The sequence below is a fragment of the Suncus etruscus genome, chromosome 1 (genome assembly GCF_024139225.1).
Source record: "Suncus etruscus isolate mSunEtr1 chromosome 1, mSunEtr1.pri.cur, whole genome shotgun sequence".
Classification (NCBI taxonomy): Eukaryota; Metazoa; Chordata; class Mammalia; order Eulipotyphla; family Soricidae; genus Suncus; species Suncus etruscus.
The window spans coordinates 185,594,509-185,613,418 of record NC_064848.1 but is presented as its reverse complement, the minus strand read 5'-3'; the positions used below and the strand labels follow the sequence as shown (position 1 = coordinate 185,613,418).

Below are 18,910 nucleotides of genomic sequence, written 5' to 3'. Positions count from 1 at the left end.
AATTTATGGGCATATATTTGGGTTGTTTCCACTCTTGGGCTATAAATAACAATGCTACTATAATCACTTGGGTGTAAGTAATTAAGGTTTTTGGTGTTTGGATTTTGTTTGTTTGGGGGGGGGGCCACACCCAGCAGTGCTTACTCATGGCTCTTTACTCAGGGATCACTCCCTGCGGTGCTTGGGGTACCATATGCAGTGCTGAGGATTGGAAAAGATCAGCTGTGTGCAAGGCAACATCCTACCAGCTGTAGCCCCATTTGAGTGTTTTAGGGTGGACATATTTTTATTTCCCTTGAATATAAACCTAAGAGTGGGATTATGGGATCATGTGGTACCTGTATTTAATCTTTTGAACTGTCAAACTGCTTTCCAATGTTTTACATTACTACCAGTAAAATAAGAGGGTTTTAATTTTTCTACGTCTTTCCTTATACTCACTATTATCAGTCTTTTTTGATTATAGTCATCCTGGTGGGCATGGGGTGGTATCTCATTGTGGTTTTAATTTGCATTTCCTTGGTGATTGATGATACAGAGCATCTTTCCATGTGCTTATTATGACTACCCCTTTTTGACCCACCCAGCTTCTCATCTGGGATGGGGTTGTAATGTGGTTGCAATTTGGTCTACTTAATTCTTTTCTGAAAGTGTCAATTAAGCATTTTAAAGTATCTGTCAAATAAGCAGTCTCATCTCACTCCTGGTGGACAATTAATGGATCTCTTAATTTAATCCATACAACTATTTCACATTCTTTATTTCTATAAAACACAACAGCAGAGTTTTACTGGAAGGAAGTGTGATTTTTAGCCCAGTTGACACTGTAACTTTTAGGTTGCCGAACTTTTATTGATCTATCTCTTCTTACTGTAAAGTTTCGACAAAATATTTACTCAGTCTTTCAAAAGGGTTTGAGTAATACTGCAACGTAGAAAGTAATATTATATAGGGGCAGAGTGATAGCACAGCAGTAGGGTTTGCCTTGCACATGGCCAACACAGGACAGACCCCAGTTTAATTCCTGGCAACCCGTATGGTCCCCCAAGCCTGCCAGGAGCAATTTCTGAGTACAGAGCCAGGAGTGACTCAAAAACCAAAAACTTAAAAAATATATATATATAGTAGCCACACTATGATAAGAATGAGCAACATGGCTTGGAATTTGGTAGAAATCCTATATATTTATAGGAAATCTATTTCCCTTGTATCATAAAAGTTTTGTGAATTTAAATAAATGTATAGTTGTTTTCAGAAACATTTAACTTTAAATGTCACACAAAAATAGCCTAAATTAGGGCTGGATTGGTAGGATGTTTGCCTCGCATGCAGTTGACCAAGGACAGACTTGGGTTCAATTCCCTGCATCCCATATGGTCCCCCAAGCCTGCCAGGGGCAATTTCTCAGGTGTTACTCTGGCTCTGCACTAAGGAAATTGACCTGGTGCTTGGGGGATCATGATGCTAGGGATTGAACCTGGACTGGTTGCATGCAAGGCAAACACCTTACCTGCTGTACTATTGCTCTGGTCCTGTAAACTTATTAAATTAAGAAAACTGAGACTGGAGAGATAGCTCCAAGTACTTGGCTTTGAATGCAGGAATTCTGAGGTTCAGTTACCAGCAACTCATGGTCCTCTAAGTTCCCCAAAAAGATAGAGCAGAAAGTAACCCCTAAAGTCTGTCAATCATGGCTTCCTAAACCAAAAATAAACATAAAAATATTGGGGAAAAAATGTCAGAAAATTTTGTTTGGCATTCCATGTCTCAACATGGGATGCATGGTTTCTTTCCTCTATGGTCCCTCTGTTCACTCCTCCCTTCTCAAATTTTCTGCATAAATCTTTGTTTCCTTTCTGCCAGAAGACTGGTTCTATTTATTTATTTATTTATTTTGGGGGGGGGTAACACCCGGTGATGCTCAGGGGTTACTCCTGGCTATGCACTCAGAAATAGCTCCTGGCTTGGGGGACCATATGGGATGCCAGGGGATTGAACCATCGTCCATCCTAGGCTAGCATGGACAAGGCAGACACCTTACCACTTGCACCACCGCTCTGGCCCCAGAAGACTGGTTTTAGTAAAGTTTTTCCTCTTGAAAATGTTAGTTTGGCTACAGTGTCAAAAAAGAAAATTGGAGCAGGAGGGGAAGAGAGGGAGGGAGGGAAGTAAGGAGAGAGGGAGAAGGAGAGAATAGAGCAAAGTAAAATGCCTGGTGGAGGAGGGTAGTTGGGAGGGAAGAGGGCATTTGGGTGGGTGAGAGGGAAACTTGTTGACATTGGTGGTGGGAAATGAGAAGGTTGTTATACATTGTATGATTGTAATTCAGTCATGAACAACTTTATCTGTAGAATGAACAACCTTGTAACCAAACCATGATGTTTAAATATCATAATAATAAAATACACTTAAAAAAAAGAAAATGTTAGTTTGGGGCCAGGCCATACCACAGCAGGTAGAGAGCATTTGCTTTGCATGTGGCCAACTGGGTTTGATCCCTGTCATCCCATATGGGGGTCCCTTGAATCTGCCAGGAGTAATTTCTGAACACCTCTAGGTATGCCCCCAAAACAAACAAATAAGCAAACAGAAAGTCAGTTTGCTGCATCCTGGATGGTATTCTCAGTCCAGTTAGATTTATGCAGTAATGTTTTTTCCATTTCAGAAATACATGCTACAGGATTTAACTATCAGAATGAAGATGAAAAAGTCACCTTGTCTTTTCCTAGTACTCTCCAAACAGGTAAGAGATCTGGCTTTTGTAAAGTTCTGTGTTGAATACTAACATCTCACTTATTCCAAAGAAAGTTATTATATGCTGTTCTCCTCCCCACCCCCAGATTTTAAAGAGAGATTAAGGCAGAGTTTTAGAAAGAGTACAATTTTTGACCACCAAGGGGAGAAAAAAACTGACTGAAAATGAATAATCATTTTATCCTAGAACATTGTTTCTTACCTTTTCAGTTTTTTGGCGGGGTAAGTTTTGCTGGTTTTTAGTTTGTTTTGTTTTGGGGGTTGCTTATGGTTAAGTTCTTGGGGATTGTTCCCTTGCTGGGTCTCCTGCAGGCAAAGCAGGCATTCCAGCCCTTTGAGCCATCTTCCTGGTTCAGTTTCAGTTTTTTGATACATATGCAAGACTGGGTGGGCCGGAGAGATAGCGTGGAGGTAAGGCATTTGCCTTGCATGCAGGAGGTCGGTGGTTCAAATCCCAGCATTCCATGTGGTTCCCCGAGATTGCCAGGAGGAGCGATTTTTGAGCGTAAAACCAGGAGTAACTCCTGAGTGTTGCCGGGTGTGACCCAAAAAACAAAAAACAAAAAACAAAAGAGGTTAAGACCCTTGCCATGCATCTTGCTTACTCCATTTTGAATCCCCAGCACCACATATAACCCCCTGAGCATTGAGCCAGGAAAAGCTTCTTAACACCACCAGAGATGGCCCCAAGCCAATATATACACAACTAGCTCTATTTTCTACTAAATACATCCAGATATCTCAGATTAATGTTTCACAGATTATGTTGATATACATCAAAGACTAAATATCTATTTATCTGTGCCTGATAGTTAATGAGATGGGAAGAAAGATTAGTTTTTATGTTATTATTAGATATGAAGGCACAAAGAGTGGAAGCCTTTCTGAGCATAATATATGGGAGAAACTGAATTGTTGAAGCTTTAAGATTTTAATGAGCAAATAAAAAATAGTAAGTTATTTCTATTAAAGGAGATGTGGGAGATGAAAAGATAGTACAGGGGTTAATGTGCTTGCCTTGTATGCAGCTGACCCATAGTGCATATGGTCCCCCAGCTGCCAAGAGTGGCTACTGAACTCAGCCAGGATTAGTCACTGACCCACTACCCCCATGTCACCTCCCTCCCCCCAAAAAAGTAAATGACTGATAAATAAGTAAAATAAAAATATTCTGCCTCTTGGCAATGAGATATACTGAAATAGCAGTTATTGGTATACCTGTTTATTCTTATCATATAATTAAAAAGATAGGTTCTGGGGGCCCGAGTGATAGCAGTAGGGCGTTTGCCTTGCACGTGGCTGACCCAGGACAGACCCTGATTCGATCCCCAGAATCCAATATGGTCCCCTGAGCCTGCCAGGAGTGATTTCTGAGTGCAGAGTCAGGAGTAACCCTTAGGGATGCCACCAGGTGTGGCCCATAAACAAAACAAAATAACAACAAAAAATATAGATTCTGGATACAACTGCCTTTATAGAACTCTGAGAATGTAAATCTCAGTCCTTAATTTGAGAGCTGTGTGGCATCACAGAGCCTAAGCATGTTTATATCTTTTGAACCAGTAACTCTGGTAATGTGTTCATACCCTAGAGAAATGTTAAATACTGAAAATTCTTTATAGCTAGAAATGTTTATTAAGGTAGTTGGGAATGTAGGTCAGTGGTAAAGTACATGCCTTGCTTGTATGAGACCTGAGTTTGATCCTGGCACATAAAGAAAAAAGGAGAAAAACCAGAAAGCAATAAATAGCATCAACAATATGCAAACAGCAATCATCTTTCTCGCCTATATATTTTTTCTTTTTTTCTTTTTTTTGGGGGGCCACACCTGGCGGTGCTCAGGGGTTACTCCTGGCTGTCTGCTCAGAAATAGCTCCTGGCAGGCACGGGGGACCATATGGGACACCGGGATTCGAACCAACCACCTTTGGTCCTGGATCAGCTGCTTGCAAGGCAAACACCGCTGTGCTGTCTCTCGGGCCCATCGCCTATATATTTTTAATGCCAAAGATGTGATGTATAAGATGAAATTCTCACCTTCTGACACCTCTCTTTCATTATTTTGTCTAATGAGTCCTCCTAACACAAAATATTTGTGAATACACAAATATCTGCATACTTTTTTTTGGTGGGGAGGGATTCGGGCCACATCCTGTGACGCTCAGGGGTTACTCCTGGCTATGTGCTCAGAAATCGCTCCTCGCTTGGGAAATCATAGGGACACCAGGGGATTGAAACACAGTTCGTCCTAGGTTAGTGCATGCAAGGTAAAAGCCCTATCGCTTTCGCCACCGCTCTGGCCCCTACATACATTTTTTTACCCATCAATAGGAGCGCAAATCTGTGTGACTCAGAACAGATAATTCTTACTCGTCTGTAGCACCAAGGACTACTTGCTAACCATTTGCAGTCATGTCACCAACCACTGCATTCCATTCAGCTCACCAGTCTCAATCTATCAAGAGCACCTCTGTGTGCAGCACGCATTTCTCTCACGTGGCAGAGAGAGGAGAGATCCAGGGGCTGAGGTAGAGCCAAACAGAGACACATTCAAAGCATCAGGATAAATGCTGGTGTACTCACTCATTTTCATCTCGTTGACTGAAGCAAATGGAATGGCAGAGTTCAGAGTTACTGGAGCAACAGTTAGAATGTTGACAAAACTGCAAATGTCAATGAGCAAAGAGCAAAGCAGTCGTTTAAGAGAAATATGAAAAGTTGGAAAAGGTGAAAATGAATCCGAAGTCTCCTAAGAAACTAAATGTAATGAAGACCGTGCAGAAAAAATGTTTGGAAATTATAAAATACTAGAATAATTAAAGTCCAATAGAATTTTTGAAAGGTGAAATACAGGAATGTTCAAAAACAGTAGGAAGACTTGAGGACCAGTCTGGCTGACAAATCCTCTCAGTAAGAAAGAACAGAGAGGGGCTAGAGAAATAGTATCAGAGGTTAGTGTAGGTCTTCCATATGGCCAACCAGCTTGATCCCCAGCTCCCAGCACCGCTTAAAAGTGCCCTGAAACCCACAAATTTGGCATCTCCAAACAAACAAAAAAGCTTTAGCATTAATTTCATTTTTTGCATTCTTTTTTCTTTTTTTCTTGCATGCAAGGCAAATGTCTTAATTTTTGTGCCTTTTAGTTTATTTAGTTTGGGGGTAGTGCTCAGGGCTTACTTTGTCTCTTTGGTCAGGGATCACTCCCTACTGGAGCTCAGGATATCATATGGAATGACAGGGATCAAACTCCAGTCACCTGTGTATGCAAGGCAAAAGTAACCTACCTACTATACTATCTGTCCTGCACCAAAGATTTTTTGTTTTTGTTTTTTATTTTGTTTTTATTTATTTTTATTTTTATTTTGTTTTTGTTACTTTATTATATATTTTTTATTTTATTTTGGGCAGCACTCAGGGGTTACTCCTGGCTCGATGCCCAGAAATCACTCCTGGCAGGCTTGGGGGACCATATGGAATGGTGGGATTCAAACCACTGTCCTTTTGCATTTAAGGCAAATGCCCTACCACCATGCTATCTCTCTGGCCCAAAGATAGTGATTTTTACATCATCTTCCCAAGATTCTCTGGCTTACAATTTTTGGGCCATACCAGCAGTGCTCAGGAACTACTCCCAGTGTGTTGCTCCTAGCAGTGCTTGAAGAACCATGTGGTACAAGAAGTCAAACTTAAACTCTTTCTGTGTGCAAAGCATGTATGTGCCATAGTCCATTGAGCTACCTCTCTAGCCCAGTCTTTAGTTCAAAGTTAACTCAGTATTTCTTTGCTTTAAGAAATAAGTGTTATGTTCCGGAGAGATAGCACAGTGGTGGGTGTTTGTCTTACACACAGCCAATCCAGGACGGATGGTGGTTTGATCCCTGGCATTCCATATGATCCCCCAAGCCTGCCAGGAGTGATTTCTGAGCACAGAGCCAGGAGTAACCCCTGAGCACTGCCAGGTGTGGCCCAAAAACCAAAAGAATAAAAAAACCAACACAAAATACACATACAAAGAAAGATTGTACAGTTGGCAGGATGTTTGCCTTGTCTTACATGTGGCCAACCTGGGTTTAATCCCCAGTCCTCTGAGCCCACCAAGAGTGATTCCTGAGCCAGGAGCAACTCCAAAGCACCACTGAGTGTCACCTAAAAACAAGACAAAAAAATTCTATTTTTTTTTGAGCTTTAATAGATTCTACAAGTAGTCTGTCAGTTTATCACCATAATAGGCTAAATAGTTTTAGCACACTTTTGTAACCTTTATTTATTTATGTATTTATTTATTTATTTTTGTTGTTTTTTGTTTGTTTTTGGGTCACACCCGGCATCGCTCAGGGGTTACACCTGGCTCTATGCTCCGAAATTGCTCCTGGCAGGCTCAAGGGACCATATGGGATGCCGGGATTCGAAACACTGACCTTTTGCATGCAAGGCAAATGCATTACCTCCATACTATCTCTTCGGCCCCACTTTCGTAACCTTTAAAAGAAAGACCTTTGGAGCTGGATTGATAGTATTGCTCAGAGGGTTCTTTCTTGCCTTACACATGGCTGACCTAAGTTTAATTCCTGGCATCCTATGTAGACCACCCAAACACTGCCAGGATTAATGCCCAAGTGCAGAACCAGCAGTATCATCTGAGAGTCACCAGGTGTGGTCCTAAAACCAAAACCAAACAAAAAACAGAAAAGAAAGATCTTTACTCCCTTTCTATGTAAATTAACCTATCTTTAGTATATAATATTTTGTGGATTCATTACATTTTTATTAGAATATTTTAAGTTCTACTTCATATTTGGTAACTGTACTCTCCTAAGCTTTAAACATAAGGTGGCAATTTCCTTTTTTCTTTGTTCAGTTTTTGTTTTGGGGCCACACCCAGCAGTGCTTAGGGGTTACTCCTAGCTCTGTGCTCAGAAATTGCTCCTGACAAGCTTTTGGAACCATGATGGGATGTTGGGGATTGAACCCAGGTCAGCTGTGTGCAAACACCCTACCCACTGTGCTATTGCTTCCGACCCCTATTCCAATTTTTATTCATTTAATTTATAGGTGAACTTTGTGTACATTTTTTAAGGTTTAGTATCCCTGACAAATATAGTTCACATTGGATAGAAAAATCTGGTATCTCATGGGGCCAGAGAGATAGCATGGAGGTAAGGTGTTTGCCTTGCATACAGAAGGTCAGTGGTTCAAATCCCGGCATCCCCTATGGTCCCCTGAGCCTGCCAGGAGCAATTTCTGAGCATAGAGCCAGGAGTAACCCCTGAGCGCTGCTGGGTGTGACCCAAAAACCAAAAACCAAAAACCAAAAACCAAAAAAAAAAAAATCAGGTATCTTATTTGAAAAAGAAATATAGATTATGTGTGAAAAAGGTGCAAAATCAGGCAGTCTTATAATCTGTTCTTTAACCTGCTATAAATTTGATAAGTGAAATTTCTGAAGTTCATTTTGTCCTGTTCTTACCTTAAATTTTATTTATATAAATAGTAAATATTTTGTAATCAATGTACTGTAACACTTAAATATATTAATGATTTTCTAAAAAATACTTTAACTTGTGTTTTGTTTGAATTTCAGGTAATAACCCTTCCCAATACTTTGTATTTTGTTTAGTATGCCACTTTTTGGGAGTGGCCACTGTCAATATCTTGTTATGGTTTGATGGCCTTGGAGATTTAAAACCAAGTAAAAGTGTAAGCAGCCTTTCTTATTTAGTTACGAGTTTTAAACCCACTTTATTCCAAATAGGAAAAGTCAAAAGTAGATTTTCCATGGAGTATGAACTACCTAAAAACATCTTAACAGTTGACTTAGTGCAAATAGACTGGCCAGTTCAAGAATGGTAACAAACTCACCTAACAGTTGTTTCGAAAGGTAGTGGATTTTTATCATCTTTGAGCTATTCATTGTCATTTTAATAATGTTATTATATCTGCTTTTGTTTGTTTGTTTTGGTATTTGGGGCCATACCTAGCGGTGTTTGGGGCCAGGTCTGGAACCTTGGGCCTCCACACAATGCACATGCCTTTAATTCATCAAACCAACACATATATTTATCTGTAGCTTCTAAAATATCGGGGAACTTTAAAAGAAAACAAAACCATCATCATTTACAGTTCAGCTATCTAGTGTCAATAATCTGAATTACTTTAGACTTATTATAGTCATATTTAATAGCCAAGAAATCTTTCTCTGTAAAAGAAAAAAAAAACAGTTGTTTTGTTTTTGGGTCATATTCTGCAGTATTCAGGCTTTACTCTTGGCTCTGTATTCATGTATCACTCCTGGAGGGGCTCAGGGGAGCATATGAGGTGCCAGGGATTGAACCTAGATCAGCCACATCAAGGCAAGTGCCTTGTCTGTTGTACTACCTCTCTGGCACCCTGTAAAAGAAAAATTGTAGGCGTAATTGTTTCAGCTGAAGGGTCAGCTAAAATTTTTGACTTTTTAAAGATAATATCAATAGTCTAGTCAGTGTAATTTTTGTTGACTTTAGTTTTTGTCCAAAATTTAATTATTTAAGAATGCAGTCCTTAATGACCGGAGAGAGTACAGTGGTGTTTGCCTTGATACTGTTGACTGGGGTTTCATCTACAGCACCCCACATGGAGTCCTAAGTAGTGCCAGGTGTGGCTCAAAACAAACAAACAAATGTAATTCTTCCATGATGACTTCTCTAATAAGCTGAGACTTTCACTTTCAGAACCAATTTGAAGCTCATCAGAAAGTTGAGGGGTTGGAGAGATAGGACAGTGGGTAAGGCACTTGCCTTGCACATAGCTGATCCAGGTTTTATCCCCTGCAATCCCGTATGGTTCCTTGAGTCCTGCAGGAGTGATTCCTAAATGCGGAGCCAAGAGCAACCCCTGAACACTACCAGGTGTGGTCCAAAAACATTTAAAATGAAAAGGAAAGAAAAATCACTATTTATGTACAGACTTAAGATGCTTTGTCTAGAAACAATTTCTATTTGTTACTTATTATATAGGCTTGGATTTTGACTTTTGGATCTTTGAAAAAAGCAAATTCAGTTTTGAAAGTTGAAATGGGAGCGGAGGTGGGGGAGCACACCTGCTGATGCTCAGGGATTACTCCTGGCTCTGCACTCAGGAATTACTTCTGATTGTGCTGGAGGACCATAGAGGATGCTGGGGATCAAACTTGGGTTGGCTGTGTGTAAGGCAAGTGTTTTACCCACTGTGCTATTGTTTCAAGTTAAAAGTTGAAGATCTTTTTTTTTTTTTTTTTTTTTTTTTGGTTTTTGGGCCACACCCTGTGACGCTCAGGGGTTACTCCTGGCTATGCGCTCAGAAGTTGCTCCTGGCTTCTTGGGGGACCATATGGGACGCCGGGGGATCGAACCGCGGTCCGTCCTAGGCTAGCGCAGGCAAGGCAGGCACCTTACCTCCAGCGCCACCGCCCGGCCCCAAAAGTTGAAGATCTTAATATAAGAACATTTAAAAGGATATGGCAGAGACATGAGAACATTTTAATCATTGTCACTTACCTTTGGAGCATACCAAAATGACAGTTTAAATAGTTAGGAATTAAAAGTTTTGGTATAATTGGCTAATTTATAGCAGTGTCCTTCCTATCTTTGATTTGATAGACTCCTATGCTCTACGTCAGTGGTCCAGTTCACTGTTCTGCAGACCGTTGGTGGGCCGGACTATAGTAAAAACAAAAGCTATGAACAAATTTCTATGCACACTGCATATATCTTATTTTGAAGTAAAGAAACAAATGGGAACAAATACAATATGTGGCCCGCAGGCTGTAGTTTGAGGACCACTGCTCTACATCATGTTATAAAATAGGCTTTTTCGGGCCCGGAGAGATAGCACAGCAGCGTTTGCCTTGCAAGCAGCCGATCCAGGACCAAAGGTGGTTGGTTCGAATCCCGGTGTCCCATATGGTCCCCCATGCCTGCCAGGAGCTATTTCTGAGCAGACAGCCAGGAGTAACCCCTGAGCACCGTCAGGTATGGCCAAAAAACCAAAAAGCAAAAATAAAATAGGCTTTTTCAAAGGATTATTTACAAAGCCAACATTTTTCTGGGAATTTTGAATGATTTGATTTGTAGAATATAAAATGAGGTTATCGTTTTGAATATAGTCGATTTATGAATCATAGATAATAGGTTTCCCCCCATATTATAAATTTATACTCATGGAAACTTCCATTTATGGAGGGGAGATAGATAGGTAACTCAAAGGTCTGGAGGCTGTTGCCTTGCATGTGGGAGGCTCAGATTTCACCTCAGCTCTTGCCTACTCCCCAAAACATTGACAGGCGGAATTCCCTCTGAGCACATTGCAGAGAAACCCTCTGAACACTGCTGTGTGTGGCCCAAAAACCAATCAACCAACAACAACCAACCAAAAAAAACTCCCATTTATCTAGACTGGTTTTGTGCTTTTGCAACAATAGAGTATGTGTATTCAAATTGCATTTTTTTATTTGAGTGTCTTCCCATTAGCACATATTCTATTTGAATTTAATAATCACAAAATGTATGTATTCCTTTCATATCAGATTGGAAGTAATCAGTGCCAGTAAGCGTTTGTTTTATACCCATTTGTTAATCAGACCATTGGCCTTATCTAATTCCTTACTAAAGTGTGGAATCAGTATTCTTTTGGATTGAAAGCTAATACCTAAATGACAGCATCATTTCTCTTCCTGGACATGAAATGATCTAAAAGGACCAGTTTACATGGCTTAGTTGGAAGGAAGAATGAATTTTAGATTAAGCAGCTTGAAATGTTTATCCCATTCTTTCCTACTTATTAGCTATGTGAACTTGGATAAGTTATTTAACTTTACAGCCTTAGTTTTTCATCTGAAAAAGGGAGGGGGGGTGGGGAATGCTTTCTCTTAATATTTTTGTTTTGTTTTGTTTTGTTTTTGGGCCACACCCGGCAGTGCTCAGGGGTTACTCCTGGCTATCTGCTCAGAAATAGCTCCTGGCTGGCACGGGGGACCATATGGGACACCGGGATTCGAACCAGCCACCTTAGGTCCTGGGTCGGCTGCATGCAAGGCAAATGCCGCTGTGCTTCTCTCCGGCCCCTTCTCTTAATATTTTTTTTTTTTGGGCCACACCCGGTGACGCTCAGGGGTTACTCCTGGCTATGCGCTCAGAAGTCGCTCCTGGCTTGTGGGACCATATGGGACGCCGGGGGATCGAACCGCTGTCCGTCCAAGGCTAGCGCAGGCAAGGCAGGCACCTTACCTCTAGCGCCACCACCCGGCCCCTTCTTAATATATATATATATTTTTTTTGGTTTTTGGGCCACACCCATTTGACGCTCAGGGGTTACTCCTGGCTATGTGCTCAGAAATCGCCCCTGGCTTGGGGGGACCATATGGGACGCCGGGGGATCGAACCGCGGTCCGTTCCTTGGCTAGCGCTTGTAAGGCAGACACCTTACCTCTAGCGCCAGCTTCCCAGCCCCCTTTCTTAATATTTTTGAAAGCACCATGTACAGTGGCATGTAGCAATAACTATTTTCTTACTTTTTTTTCCGCACCCTATTTTCTTACTTTTAATCTTCATGTATTGGAAATTTGAGACTAAGTTAATGAAATTGTGAAGAACTTTTTTTTAAAGCAGTCGCCCTCAAAATGAATTAAAGATTTTGGGTGACAGTGATGCTCAAAGGGCCCGAGTGCATGCTTGCAATGCACAAAGCCCTCAATTTGGCACCCCAGCATGTTGTATCCTCCTAAGCATTTCCAGGAGCAGACTTGACGGACCCCAAGGGTCATGGGGAGGCCCCCAAACAAACAAACATGACTCTGAGGTTTACTTTAGGATTAGTTTTCCATACTTCAGTAAATGCTATATTCTCTCCACTGCCAGTATTTGAGAGAGGAAAGTGTTTGAATGTTGTAAACACTCAAGTGAAATGATTGTCTGAAGGACATATTTTTGGTAACAATATCTTCATAAAAGCGGTTTTCATTGATCTTCTACCACAGGTACTGGAACCTTAAAGATAGATTTTGTCGGAGAGCTGAATGACAAAATGAAAGGTTTCTATAGAAGTAAATACACCACCCCTTCTGGAGAGGTGCGCTATGCTGCTGTCACACAGTTTGAGGTATGGGCTTTTTTTGTCTTGAATACTGCAGTTGGGCTGGGATATAGGACCGTAATTAAGGCTGTTATGTTGTCATAAATTAGCATCTATCAGAACCGGAATGATAATACATAGGTCGGGTCCTTACCTTATATGCAGCTGATCCAAGTTCAATACCTAGCATTCCATATAGTCTCCCAAGCCTTCCTAGAGCAATCTCTGACCACAGAGCCAAGAGTAAACCCTGAGCACTGCCAGTGTAACCCTCCCCCCAGCCTATTCACCTCCACTCCCAAAATTAGATGCTATCTCCCTCTTGGTTAAAAAAAGCATTAGTGGGGCCAGAGAGATAGCATGGAGGTAAGGCGCTTGCCTTGGATGCAGAAGGTCAGTGGTTCAAATCCTGGCATCCCATATATTCCCCGAGCCTGCCAGGGGTGATTTCTGAGCCTAGAGCCAGGAGTAACCCTTGAGCACTGCAGGTGTGACCCCCTAAAAACAAACAAACAAACAAACAAACAAAAAAGCATTAGTTGGGGGCTGGAGAGATAGCATGGAGGTAGTGCATTTGCCTTGCATGCAGAGGTAGGTGGTTCGAACCCCGGCATCCCATATGGTCCGATTTCTGAGCTTAGAGCCAGGAGTAACCCCTGAGCGCTGCCAGGTGTGACCCGCGCGCCCCCCCCCCCAAAAAAAAGCATTAGTTTGTTTTGGGTTTTCTTAGTTTATTCATCAGTTACAATTAGGAAAATGCTCTACTTGGCCCTCTCTATAGGTAATATTTATTGAGATACTCACAGAATCTTCCTTGCTTTCTGGTTGCACTTCAATTAGAGTGCATTCATTCTGGGGCTAGAGACATAATACAGAGAGGATAGTCCAGAGGGTTGGGTGTTTGCCTTGCATGCAGTCTAGCTGGCTTTGATTCCCAACATCCCATATATATTCTCCAAGCACCATCAGAAGAAATTCCTGAGTGCAGAACCAAGAGTAACCTTTTAGTATCACCAGATGTAGCCCCCCCAAAAAACAAAATAAGCGATTCTTTCTTAGGCCATCCCCCAAATTACCCAGTGAAATCTCAAATCATTTGTTAGGGTTTTGTTGTTGTTGTTGTTTTGTTTTGTTTTATGGGTCACACCCGGCAGCGCTCAGGGGTTACTCCTCTCTCTATGCTCAGAAATCGCCCCAGCAGGCATGGGGTACCATATGGGATGCTGGGTTTCGAACCACCGACCTTTGGCATGAAAGGCAAATGGCTTACCTCCATGCTATCTCTCCAGCTCCATTTGTTAGGTTTTTAACACTCTTTCTTACTGAGAAGACTTATGGTTCTCTTTGGTGTAGTTTACCCTTGCTCAAATGTATAGTAATGATTTAGCTTCTTCACGATAAGATATGGTGGAAATGGTTCATAATTCTTCATTTTTAGAAGTCTCTAAGTTCCAGTCTTTTACCTCTCATTTTGTCCAGGGAAGGAATCATAAATTAGAATGTTTCTTTTCCCTTTGTACATAACATTCTTTTTGGTTTTTTTTTTTTGTTTGTTTATTTTGTTTTTTGGGTCACACCAGCTGTGCTCAGGGGTTACTTCTGGCTCTACGCTCAGAAATCACACCTGGCAGGCTCAGGGGACCTTATGGGATGTTGGCCCCCAGAAGTAATTTCTGAGCGGAGAGCCAGGGAGTAGCCTTGAGCACCAGGTGTGGCCCCAAAATCCAAAAAGATAAAAACAAACAAAAACTTCAGTCAACCTATTTTGTTATGCTATTCAAGAGTAGTTATGAATCCATATAAGTGTACTATAAGTCTTTATAATACTGTGTATATTATCAATGTACTGTTGACATTATCAGTGAAATCATTGGCACTGAACTTAAGATGTTTTTAAATCAGGGGCCGGCGAGGTGGCGCTAGAGATAAGGTGTCTGCCTTGCAAGCGCTAGCCAAGGAAGGACTGCGGTTCGATCACCCGGCATCCTATATGGTCCCCCCAAGCCAGGGGCAATTTCTGAGTGCTTAGCCAGGAGTAACCCCTGAGCATCGAATGGGTGTGGTCCAAAAAAAAGATGTTTTTAAATCAGACTAAATTATATAAATACTAAATTGTTAATATCAGTAGCAGACCTACTTCCTTTGTAATTGATGATACTAATTAGAACAGTGATAGTAAGCCTTAGAGTACTAACCTGTTGCCTGAAAAAAGTAAATATTTAAACATGTGAATAATGAATGATAGAAAAGAAGCATATGACAATTACTTCATAAAAAAGTCTGTTAGGTTGGTTCATTCATAGTTACTATTTTCTGTTTTCTCAAGGCTACTGATGCACGGAGGGCTTTTCCTTGCTGGGATGAACCTGCTATCAAAGCAACTTTTGATATCTCGTTGGTTGTTCCTAAAGACAGAGTAGCTTTATCAAACATGGTATGTATGTGTGTTTGTAGTATATTTAAAATTTGAATAAGCGTTTAGCATGCTCAGTGTTTCTGCTTAGATGAGATGACATGAAAGTACCTAGCACAGTGCTTGATACATAATAAGAAACCAATACAAACGCTAGTTTTTGTTATCTCCAATAAACCTCTTGATCATTTTTCTTTTTTAACTCTTTCTAATTGCCTTATCCGGAGAGTTTCGCCTTTCATAGAAAAATAAAAATCCTTGCAAACTACATTTACTGAAATATTTACTACTGTTGATTTGGAAACAAAAATGAGTTTGAAAATTATTACCCAAAAGAAAAAAAGTACTTTCTTATTAAATGACAAAAATTAAAAATAGCACATAAGTAAGTATATATATATTAAAGTTTTGGCTGACCACATTCTTGAAATCAGCTCTCTTCGCTGGTGACATCAGTTTCATCGGTAGAGGGTGTGTTCAACACTTAAAGGTTATTGTCTTGCACTGCCTGGTTGAAGATATCTCTACATGTAGCTTATGGTACAAATCTGTAGAACTTGGAGAAGTATTGTTCCTGAGAAATAATTAACTTTTGTGTACTTTATCAGTGGATAAAATTCCATGGTGGGAATGTCATTCTCTTCTTAAATATTCTTGGAGAGGAGATTGGTACATTATTCTGAAGTAATCCTTTACAGTGTAGTATGAATTCATTTATTAGGTCTGTTTGTGACTACCACCTTCTTGGGATCAAATAATGGAACTTGAAGGATCTGAATTTGAATAGGAAAAGGAGGAAGAAGTCCAAAGTTAAAGTGGAGATTTTGTTGCTTAGAGCCCACCTTGGTAGAGAATGGTTTGAATCTAATAATATTTGATTTTTTACTAATAATTGAATAATAATGATGTCATCCTTATTTCACTTGGAAAGTGGTTTACTTTACTAGAGCATTTACTTAAAATACTCTAGTGCGTGGCATCTAATAGGTAGTCACCTTAGTCACCAGTGTTGTAGCGAAAACGCTTTATCTGTGCTTTCCTCTTTACTAGAAAATATCTTGACGGCATCAAAGCACTGAAAAATTTGGGATGGAGAAGTGATCAGTACTAAAAAGGGGGAAAGCCTATAGGTTTTTTGTTTGTTTGTTTGTTTTGTTTTGCTGGCATTTTCTCTAAAGTATTTCATGTAAATCTGTTTAAAATTTTCTTTTTCTTAAAGAATGTAATTGATCGGAAACCATACCCTGATGATGAAAATGTAGTGGAAGTGAAGTTTGCCCGCACACCTGTCATGTCTACATATCTCGTGGCATTTGTTGTGGGTGAATATGACTTTGTAGAAACAAGGTCCAAAGACGGTGTGTGTGTTCGTGTTTACACCCCTGTTGGCAAAGCAGAGCAAGGAAAATTTGCGTTAGAGGTAAATGTACTTGAAGAGGATTGTTCCAACAGTCCATAACTCCAGGTTGGGGAATTTACATTTCTGATCAATTATTAATACAATTATTTGTAGCTTAAACTGAAATGTATTGTACTCGTTTTGCTTTTATTTTTAAAAGAATCTTGAAACTACCGACTATGGTGTTGCATTAATATATTACAAGATAAATGATTAAGAAAATATTAGAGTGGAATTTATTAGTCCAGGGTCTGGGTGGGAAAATTGTGACCGTATTTTTCATGCTGAGTTATGTGTTGATTTAATTTTGACCAAAATTTACAAAGCCTGGGTCTAAGGCTGTTTTTGAAGATGGGGCTCCCCAGGCTGGATTCTAGTAACTTGAGATACTTTTGCTTTGCAACAGGATTCCTTTGTGGATTTCTCTGTGAATCACAATAAAATATTTATCAGATGGTTCTTTTGTTTATACTTTTATAGGTTGCTGCTAAAACCCTGCCTTTTTATAAGGACTACTTCAATGTTCCTTATCCTCTACCTAAAATTGATCTCATTGCTATTGCAGACTTTGCAGCTGGTAAAGTAAATTTCATTTTATTGCTGAGTTTTAATAACTTTTTGAATTTTGTGATTTTTTGAGGAAGAAATATGTATATATATCAATAAATGTTTATATTTATTTTATGAAGGTGCCATGGAGAACTGGGGCCTTGTTACTTATAGGTATGTTAATGATGTATTACCCTGCCTTATTTTTTCAATCACTGATTCCATAACAGCTTCACTCCTAATCACAGTTGAGTAACACCTGCTTTATGATCTGCAGTCAATTTTCTTACCTTCCCGACCCTTTTTGTGCACATTTTGAGAATGCAGATGAACAACCTCTGGTGCTACTGTTTGAAAGTGAAAGGTCTTAAGTGAATATCTGGCATTAGTGGTCTTTTTTAGGTATATTTTTGGCTGAGTTTCTCATTTTGGTGCCTTCTCTTTCTCCAGTAGTGTCATATTTACCAGATTGGAGAACCTTTTCTGGTTTAATCTTGTCTAGCCATGTTTTTACATGTCTGTTACCACAATACAAACATGTAGGCCATATAATTTTTAAGGGATGGTCTGTATACAAATTTTTGTCACCTTTCTGTTGCCTTCTTTGATGAGTTAAGTTTTGGACAACAACGTGCTCAGTGTTCTTTGTAAGGACTCTGGAAAGCATCTTTTGGCCATATGCTACTCCGCTTCTTCTGATGGAAAGATTGTCTTCTTTATATATCTAGCTTAACAGTTGCTAATCCCTCATGCCAAGTTTTTCTTTTTTCCTTTTTCTTTTTTGGTTTGTTTTTGGGCCACAACCGTCAGTACAGCAGTACTCAGGGGTTACTCCTGGCCCTGCACTCAGGAATTACTCCTGGTGGGCTCCAGGGGACCATATGGGATGCCGAGGATTGAATCCAGGTTGGCTGCATGCAATGCAAGCACCCTACCCACTGTACAGTCTATCTGGTCTCCAGCCAAATTTTTCTAAGATTTAGACAGCTGTCCTCTCAACAAGCTGTTAATTAATTTGTATCAAAACTTTGATTTTCTGTTGTATAAAAGCTGTTTAAGTAGTCTTTGTTCTTCCGGGAACCTTTTCTGTCCTGAACACTTGGAGGAAATGCTTTCTCGGCATCTCTAAATCCTGACTTGGCTGTTTTATTTACTGTTGAATTTCCCTCCCCCACTTTTGCATATCTGCTTCTATGACAATACTTTTATTATTAAAACTATTTTTATTTTTTAAATACAGGGAGACTGCATTGCTTATTGATCCAAAAAACTCCTGTTCTTCATCCCGCCAGTGGGTTGCTCTGGTTGTGGGACATGAACTCGCCCATCAATGGTTTGGAAATCTTGTTACTATGGTATTTAATATTTTTAAGTGCTCAAATATATTTATCTCCAATTTGCTGCACACTATTTTGACCACATAGTATTTCAGGTTTGGCTAGAACATTATGCCAACAACTAATTGAGTGATAGAAAAACTGTATTTTAAAAGATCTACCTTAGGGCCAAGAGATAGTAAAGGGGTTAGGCTATTTGCCTTGCAAGTGGCTGACCTCCAATTCTATCTCTAGCACCGCATGGTTCCTTGAGTTCTTCCAGGAGGAACTCCTAAGCCCAGAACTAGGAGTATCTACTGAATGTGATCTAATTCCCTCCCTCACAAAATGATAGGCCTGCCTTGGAAAGTATTTATTGGGGCCATGTATTTGCCT

General features: G+C 40.2%; 1 protein-coding gene across 1 annotated transcript in view; it reads left to right on the top strand.

Annotated features, from left to right (window-relative positions):
* The window catches only part of NPEPPS (aminopeptidase puromycin sensitive), a 101,264-nt gene that overhangs the window by 44,413 nt on the left and 37,941 nt on the right, over nucleotides 1-18,910 (top strand). Inside the window, exons 3-9 of the mRNA XM_049779103.1 lie at nucleotides 2,666-2,743; nucleotides 12,743-12,864; nucleotides 15,164-15,271; nucleotides 16,470-16,670; nucleotides 17,130-17,226; nucleotides 17,339-17,372; nucleotides 18,439-18,553. Coding sequence (XP_049635060.1) covers nucleotides 2,666-2,743; nucleotides 12,743-12,864; nucleotides 15,164-15,271; nucleotides 16,470-16,670; nucleotides 17,130-17,226; nucleotides 17,339-17,372; nucleotides 18,439-18,553 — 755 coding nt within the window. The remainder of the gene's footprint in view (nucleotides 1-2,665; nucleotides 2,744-12,742; nucleotides 12,865-15,163; nucleotides 15,272-16,469; nucleotides 16,671-17,129; nucleotides 17,227-17,338; nucleotides 17,373-18,438; nucleotides 18,554-18,910) is intronic.